We start from the raw sequence: 8,782 nt of genomic DNA, 5'->3' as shown, positions 1-8,782 counted from the left end.
CTGGAGCTGGCCTGTGAGAACCAGGAGGATATCGACGGCTGGAAGGCGTCCTTCCTGCGGGCCGGGGTCTACCCCGAACGTGTCACCGTGAGATATGAACACACACACACCCAGTGTATACAAACACTGGCATCTGCTTGGACTTCTTGTTTAAAGTCTGGAGCAACGCCGCACTTGAGAAATAGCAAATTTCCTAAGTTCAGTTAACACAAAGAGGTAACAAAGAATTTAAGATCAGCTCATATTACTTTAGTTTGACAAGGTCCAGTTTGGTTCTCTTACTCTCAGTCTCACTCTGTCTTTATTTTTCACAATTTAAATGCATAATTTTGCAACGGTTTAGCTCATGTCAAAATGATGTTCTGAACTGTCGTTGCGGCACATAGCGAGCGTTCCAATCTCCTCATCAAAAAATGTTGGGCCTGTATTCTTTAGTAAATGTTGGCTGTTGATTTTGTGAATGTTCTGGTAACGTCTTATCTTCTCGTGGCGTCCTCTGTATCGCATGCTTGTGGACCATGTAGGACAAGGAGGGCAAGGTATGTGCTCCTGGCCTCCATTGCTCTCTCTCTCTCTCTCTCTCTCTCTCTCTCTCTCTCTCTCTCTCTCTCTCTCTCTCTCTCTCTCTCTCTCTCTCTCTCTCTCTCTCTCTCTCTCTCTCTCTCTCTCTCTCTCTCTCTCTCTCTCTCTCTCTCCTTCATGTCTATCCCTTCTTTCTTAGACTACTGCCAATCGCTATTCACAAGAAAGACTTGTAGAATAAACCTCCATCATAGCAGTACTGGATTGCCCCCTTCATATAGTTAGGGGCTGCAATCTCCAACAAATACAAATATGTACTAATGTGTAATATGTATGATATGTATGCATGTGTATGCACGAATATGTATGTTTTAACCAAATATAAGAAAAATATATCTAGGTTGTTTTTCCACAAGCACGGTCAACATTTTTACTATTTGGATTTCTTCTCCAAATCACCTGTACATCGCTTTAGACAAAAGCTTCAATGTCACTGACTAAACCATCCCTCTCTCCCGCTCCAGAGCGAGGGTGGGGAGGAGAACGGCTCCGACAGCTTCATGCACAGCGACCCCCAGCTGGAGCGGCAGGTGGAGACCATCCGCAACCTGGTGGACTCCTACATGGCCATCGTCAACAAGACGGTCCGCGACCTTATGCCCAAGACCATCATGCACCTCATGATCAACAACGTGAGTCTTCCCCTTGGGGCCACTTTGATCACGGTGGGCCAGTTGTCATCGGCGGCCTTTTGTTACCATGGCCACTTTTCATAGACATGACCAAAGGGATATAATGGAATAGTTTATAACACATATAAGCAAGGATTCTTCCTCTTAATTATCCTACTGCACTTACAGTTCTAAAAAAATAGAAGAATTGACATAGAACCAGTGATTGTTCATCATGGCAAGCCTTATACCACAACATTGTGAAATACTTGCGGTCGAAAAACCTTTCCGCTGCTTAAGTCGATAAAAAGGCAAATAACGATATCGATGAAAGTAACTCATATCTAATCAATGTTTGTAAATTGTCTAAGCAAAATAAACCACCCATGCGGTGTCCCATTTTTGGAAAATAATATAATAAATAATTGTTATCCAATAACCAGACCCTCTCATTCTTCCTCTCTCAATCTCTCACCTTCTCCCCCTCCCCCTTCTCCCCCCTCTCCCCCTCTCCCTATCCCTCCCTCTCCCCCTCTCCATTCCTTTCCCCCCTCTCCCTACCCCTCCCTCCCTCCCCCCTCTCCCCCTCTCCTTATCCCCCTCTCCCTCCCTCTCCCCCTCTCCTCCTACCCCCTCCAGACCAAGGAGTACATCAACGCCGACCTGCTGGCCGAGCTGTACTCGTGCGGGGACCAGAGCTCCCTGATGGAGGAGTCCCAGGAGCAGGCTCAGCACCGCGACGAGATGCTGCGCATGTACCACGCCCTGCGCGAGGCGCTGGGCATCATCGGGGACATCAGCACCACCACCATCACCACCGCCATGCCCCCGCCCGTCGACGACTCCTGGCTGCAGGTGCAGCGCGCCGGCGGCGGCTCCGGCGGCAGGTGAGGAGGGGCGGGGGGGCCGGTGTCTCCACTAGGGGGCGTTGGTTGTTCGGGAGAATCTGTTTGAAACTTTACCGGTTCAAAGATTGCCGCAATATTGATAGACTTATTGAAATTCATTTAAATTCAGTAAATAGAAGTTAGTAGCTCCCGTGTTGTTTAGTCAAATATGTCAAAATCCCCTACTTTCATCACAAGTATCAAATTTCACCCCCTCTAGGTCCTTTATGTCGGCGTTCACTAATGTTCACTAATGTTCACTATGTCATACTCAACTTAAGTACTGAGCTCCACCCTCCTCTTCAACCTTATTCCCATCTCTTCCCCACCAGGTCTCCCGCCACCAGTCCCACCCCCAACCGCAGGGCCCCTCCGGGCCCCCCGGGACGTCCGCTGTCTCGGGGTCCCCCACCTGGCCCTCCCCCCGCCGGGGGACCCCCCGTCCCCTCCCGCCCGGGGGCCTCACCCGATACCTACAGCGGGCCCCCGCCCACCGTGCCCTCTCGGCCCAACCGCGCACCCCCCAGTGTGCCTAGGTAAGCCTTCTGAAGGGCCCCTTCTGATGGGCCCCTGTCTTACCACCAGATGTGAGGCTGAAAACAGGCCGATTTAGAATAAACCCCTTTGTGACATCACAAGTGGGAGAGTCCCACCCACATATGTATGTATGTATGTATGATACATGGCTGTGGTGCCCAGGGAGTTGATCCGTCGTACATCTGGTGGACACTCCCAGGTGTGAGGTCACAAGTGGGAGTCCTTACAAATGGCTTGTAAGGACTTAGCCTTTTTATTCCACTAGGACTTATCAACCTTTAAACCTGAGAGGTTTTCTCTTTAATTCGTCCAAAACAAACCTTTAATTTTGAAGCGTGTTTTTTTCCTTGGTTTCCTTGGAGCACAATGAGTTGATTCTGGTGAATGTCATGTCTGCTCATGTGCTGCAGTCCCAGCTGAAGTGTGCATGCCCTCTTGTTGCGAAGGGGGATGTGATGGGACCAGGATGAGGGGGTGAATGAGGTAAATACCAGGCTAGGGTGCTCTGGTGTATTAGAAGAGAGAATTAGACTCCCTAAAAGTAGCCCAGTTGGTGTATTTCCTGTTTTCAAACACACATTTGCACAATTTCGAAGGGAAAGGAAAATAATTGTATGTGTCCTCCCAAATCTCTTCAACGTTAAGACACATCATCTGCTCCATCCACACAACGATCTCCCGACAGGACTATTTTCAGACACTGATCTCATTATTTCTCACGCCACTAAGCCATTACAGGTGGAAGCTAGACAAAAGGGCAGACTCTAGACAGAATATATCAATACATGACACTCCTGCTTTCAAACCTCTGCCGCTTCCTCTGCTTCCAGCCTCTCTAATCTTTGCCTGGTGTTTGCTTGTGTTTGTGAGCCAGTTAATCTTTTTCAAGCCATGGCTGTGGTGTTTCAAAGGGGCCAGCAGCTTCCCTCTATGCACACACGTCACCCGACCAGACTCTCAATACCCACCATGTTTCAACGGATGGAATAAGCATTTACACATCTCCTGAATTTTAAAAAACTGAAACCGAATACTAACAAATATGAATCCTGCATGTTCTGAATTCCGAATTCCAAAAGTTCCAAATGATTAATTCATTAAAAATTCAAAGTAAAGAAATCTCGGAATTCGGAACAGTGCAGGGTGAGAGGCTTATAGCCGTCATGTGACCTGTGTCCTTTCCTTTCACTATAACCTGTCTTGTTTGCATTCCTCTTCCTCTCTTCTTCCTCCTCCTCCTCCTTCTCTTCATCCCAATGCCCCTCCTCGACACACGCCCCCTCTAAACCCTCACCTACCTATGAATCAACCAATCCCCTTTCAGGATCACTTTCACTGACCAATGAGGACTAACTAACAGCTTTCTGGTACGTTTGGTGCTGCCCAGTCACCATCGTCATCCTCACCTGCTTCCTTCTACGTTGTGGGAGGAAGAGGTCTCTGCGACTGCTGCATGTCCATGTTCTCAGTCTCAACTTATGTGTCTTACTGTAGTGTTTCCCCCCTGTGAGTTTGGCCTTCATGTAGCACTGCATGGGCGCGTAAACAAACATTCACACTCTTCATGTTGTGTGTGTTTTTGTATTTGAATCATAGAGGTAACCGTGATCAAATATATATTTTTCTTTTTGATGCTTTTGGGAGCCGTTGGGGTGTGAGGAATAAGAACACTCAAATCTGAACACGCAAACACACACACACACACACAAACACACGCACACAAACAAACACACTCAGATACCTACCTGCCGAATGTCACCGGACATCCAACGTCGGTCACATCCAAAGCTCAAATCATGATATCGGACTGTGTTGTGTGTCTCTCAGTTTGGTATTGTGCGTGTTTCTCGTAACAACTCGGTCATTCATTGTCTAGTGTCTACTGTTGTCCTGTCAACCAAAATGCATATCATATCTGCATATGCCGATTCATCAGCATAAGCATATTTTGTATAGTTGGAAAGTCCATCTAGAACGACATTTATAGTTGAATTCCATAACATCAATAGAAGGCCTATTTTGATTATTGTGAAATGAATACATTTATATAATTCGATTTTTTATCAAAACAATTGAATCTACTCTATTCTAAAGAAAAGCAATCCTGTCACTACTGTACAAAGCCATTTAGCTTTCATATTTAGGAGATACTTTTATCCAAAGTGACTTGCGTTGCCCACGGTTACAGCTCATTAGGGAATAGGCCAGGCTCAGCCGTCTGGATCAAGATGCTCAGTTGAGTCAGAGGGCATCGGAGGTGAAGGAAGTCATTTAGAAAGCAATGATATATTCAGCATCACGTCATATTCATTTGACCTCGACTATGTCTCTCATTACGCTCAATGTCTTGTTAAATCGGTGTCATATACATAGACGTCTCGAATGAACCGCCGTCCAGTCCCAGTATTACACGTGTTGTAAGTCGTGGTGATCTTGTGTTGCCGTGTGAGCTGCTGTCAGTGCATGACATTACATACGTCTTTGAAACGGTCCCTGTTTTACCCACAAGTTGTGCCATTTAAAAAATGTAAACCATTTCTGGCACCACTGTGTCGGACGGATATATGAACTCCTGCCTATCTGTTGTGACCGGTGGGACTTCATCTTGCTGTCCCAGTTGTGATGTCACAAGTGGACTTATTTGGAAATAGCTTATAATGACTTAAAATAGATGCCCTTTAAATGGGTGCTCCTGCATTACATGCAAGTGTAGTGACATTTTTTTCAAATTGTAAATGTTTTCAGGAAAATAACATTTGTCTTGTATAGGAGAGCAGTAGATTGAACCCCTCCACCCCACACATCCATATCCTATCCGAATCCTCCTGTGTGTTCCTTAACACTTGACCGATGTGTGTCTTCTGTGTGTGTTGGATTTGTGTGTGTGTGTGTTTGTGTGTGTGTGTGTGTGTGTGTGTGTTTGTGTGTGTGTGTCTCTGTGTGTCTCTTTGTGTCTCTGTGTTTGTCCATGGCAGTCGAAGACCCCCACCTTCTCCAACCCACTAGGCCTCCAAGCCCCTCCCTACTACTACCGTCATCATTAACCCCACCTACCCTGCCTCCGGACTAGAGGGCAACAGCTCCACCTACCTGCTGTTATCTGTCATGACAGACCAGAGCTGGTTCCCTCCTCCTCCACCTCCTATACTACTGTACTCTCTCTCATTGTCTCTGTCTCTCTTCCTGCGCGCGCTCTCTCTCTCTCTCTCTCTCTCTCTCTCTCTCTCTCTCTCTCTCTCTCTCTCTCTCTCTCTCTCTCTCTCTCTCTCTCTCTCTCTCTCTCTCTCTCTCTCTCTCTCTCTCTCTCTCTCTCTCTCTCTCTCTCCCTCCATGTTTTTGGTCACACACCGATATGCAAACAGACGCATTCATGTGCACGCACACGCGCGCGCACACACACACACACACACACACACACACACACACACACACACACACACACTAGTGCATGATATGTAAACTTACTATAAACACGCTATTTTCCAATAATACCGGTAACCAGAGCTGAATGAAAAATGTAAATGTACACACGAACACAAACTCAAACACACAATGTACATGCTAATGGTCAGATACATCATACTCAGCATGAATAAAAAGGTCATGAAATACACTGAATACTTGCGTCTACTGAGGTACTACCTTTGCACTTCATTTGAAATGGCTTTTGAATACTTATTAGCCATATGTGGTTTTCACGTTTATATTTCGAGGCTGCTTTTCCTTTCAAACCAAGCCTTCTATGTATCGAATAAACATAAAGCATTGTCTGGCCAAAGTGGTTTTGGGTAAGAAAACGTCATCCATGTGTGTCTTAAACAATTGTCGGTTGTATCAAAAAACATTAAGGCCCAATCCCATTTCTACCCCTTACCCCTTCCCTTTACCCCTCCCCCTTGTTTTGAAGGGGGAAGGGGAAGGGGTAAGGGGTAGAAATGGGATTGGGCCTAACAGTAACCCTTAGCCCCCTTTCTCCAAAAAACAATGCCGAAAGTAGAATAATGGGCTCGGGAAGAAACATTTGTCTCGTCCAATCACTGTAGAGGTAGGGCTGTCTTTGCACCTGAATGGCCAATCAGAAACAACGCAGTTTTGAGCTTCTAACTGTACAGTCCTTAAACAGCAATGCCAAGTTATGTATAGACACAATGTACGCAACATATCAAAAACTATCGTCTCTTCACCTCTATGATTTTTGGCATTTCAATCAACCTATTTATCTTTAAATGTGTTGGTCAGTAGCTTTCCATAACTATTGACAATTTAGGTCAAGTTGTCTCCAGTCAGAAAAAACACTTTGAATCATTCATCAGACAGTGGTGAATGATTCCTTGAAACGGGTTGAAACCGGTTTCAGTCGTTTTCTTTGTGCTTTTTCAATGTGTCTTAGCTACTCCAAATCCCCTATAAGACAACGGTGTGACCTCTCTTTTCAAGCAAACAGGCGTTATGCTTTCAGGACTATTTGCTTGTTTCTCTTGTGTGTGTATTTGTTTATACCCAATGGGTATATGCAATATTATTGCATCGGTTTTTAAAAGACAACAGCCGGGTTTCATGTTTGTCTTGGATTTAAGTTTTCTGCCTTATCACAAACTCCTCTCTGCACTGACCCCAACCAAATCGACCGTCCTCATCCCTACAATAAACTCTATTACAATAGAGAGGGTGGGACTTCATAGAATGTGCAATATGTCATTGGATAGCTGAACTGCAGCTGTCTGTCAATCATTTTAGACTCAAGAATGAAAACTGATGAGATGTTAAATAAAGAGAAAAACTTGAATTCTCTAAATACTCACGTAATTCAACTAAATGATCAGGATTACATGTTTGCTGCTGGTCAAATGTTTAACATCCTGTTCAATTGCTGGTATTCTTCACTGAATATCTTATGTTTTCTTTCCCTCCCTTCCTCCCTTCTTTTTCTCTCCGTCAGTGGTTACGGGGGTGAGTGAGACGCAAAAAACAGACCAACCCTAAACAATATTATAGTCGCCTGTGTTTACTTCTATCCATTGTCTCTCCCACATATTGTTTTAGAAACCGCGTATTTACCCCTCCCTTCCCAAGTTCCTCTACATTTGGTTTTTTATTTTTGTTGTAATAATAATGACTGCACTTGGTGGTGGTAACTTTGTTGTGAACGTGAAACTAATGCACCAGCCACAGAACTGTTTTCTTGCTACGCGTGTACCCTTGATTGATGTCCTACTGCTACAGCCCGTTTCAGAGTCGCACTCTCCAGCCCCCAGCCCTCCACTAACATCCCCCTCCCCCTCCTGAACATCATCCCCGTCACTGCTGCAACACCCACAAGTACATTGTAGTTCTTTACTGGCATACCATGGACCACATATCTGTGTATTTATTTACTGTAATAATGTATGTATTTATGTATGTGTGTGTTGCATTTTTGGATTTGTGCTTCCACTGTCTAGAGACGTTAGTTAATCATGCATTAAAATGACTGAAGATTAAATTATTAGCCAACATTTGCGCGTTTGTGTATAAAGAATCAATATGAAGATAATACAAAGTAAAATCCAATTATGATGAATTGTATGTGTGAGTCGACAGGGATATTTGAAATGTAGGAAAATAGGCGTTTATTTTTTGTCCCTCTGTGCGTGATGAAGCGGCGAGAGTGAAGGGGGGTTGAGCTTTGTATCTTGGCAACAAGGCGTGTATGTGTGTGTGTGTATATTCAGTTCAGAGTAATATCCTTACTCTTCAGGACCGCTGTGCTTTGTCTAAAATATAAAAATAAATCTGTTTAAGCGAGTTTCTCAGACCTCCCAGTGTTTTTATTGTTTAATTTTCTTACAGGGAAAGTGTTATATTCTTTTTTTCGATGAAGCCATTAAAAGGGACAGTGTCAAAATTACTCCCAACTAGTCGTACAATTGTGTATTGCATTCAAACTAATAGTGCTCGCTTGTTCAAAAACGACGGTGGGCAGTATGTGCCAAGAAGTTGTGTCATGACATCTAATACTACCTCATCGAGTCATTCGAGTGATGATGAGGTTCGTTATTTAAAACAAATTTCAAACTGCATTGAATCATTAGTGTAAGCTAATGATGTAGGAGTAATTACTCCTCGAGCAAGATAGTGAATTATTTCAGTCATCATTCACGCTGGCTCAGAGTGAAAACGCGTTTG

General features: G+C 44.6%; 1 protein-coding gene across 10 annotated transcripts in view; it reads left to right on the top strand.

The window, feature by feature from the left end:
• Window positions 1-8,401, top strand: part of dnm1a (dynamin 1a) — a 54,904-nt gene extending 46,503 nt beyond the window's left edge. For 4 of the 10 annotated variants that reach the window (XM_060038172.1, XM_060038166.1, XM_060038171.1 and 1 more), the window contains 6 exons: window positions 1-87; window positions 525-539; window positions 1,047-1,214; window positions 1,833-2,080; window positions 2,413-2,616; window positions 5,593-5,792. The exon at window positions 1-87 is cut by the window's left edge and continues 25 nt beyond it. In XM_060038172.1, coding sequence (XP_059894155.1) covers window positions 1-87; window positions 525-539; window positions 1,047-1,214; window positions 1,833-2,080; window positions 2,413-2,616; window positions 5,593-5,623 — 753 coding nt within the window. In that variant the 3' untranslated portion in view covers window positions 5,624-5,792. Of the gene's footprint in view, window positions 88-524; window positions 540-1,046; window positions 1,215-1,832; window positions 2,081-2,412; window positions 2,617-3,027; window positions 3,101-3,941; window positions 3,985-5,592; window positions 5,793-7,556 lie in introns of those variants that run through there. The other 6 variants (XM_060038176.1, XM_060038170.1, XR_009523076.1 and 3 more) reach the window with 5 other exon arrangements.
• The last annotated feature ends 381 nt before the right edge of the window (window positions 8,402-8,782 follow it).

The sequence above is a fragment of the Gadus macrocephalus genome, chromosome 19 (genome assembly GCF_031168955.1).
Source record: "Gadus macrocephalus chromosome 19, ASM3116895v1".
NCBI classification, from domain to species: domain Eukaryota; kingdom Metazoa; phylum Chordata; class Actinopteri; order Gadiformes; family Gadidae; genus Gadus; species Gadus macrocephalus.
Note: the sequence above shows the minus strand (reverse complement) of the source record. Positions and strands in the feature narration are given on the sequence as shown.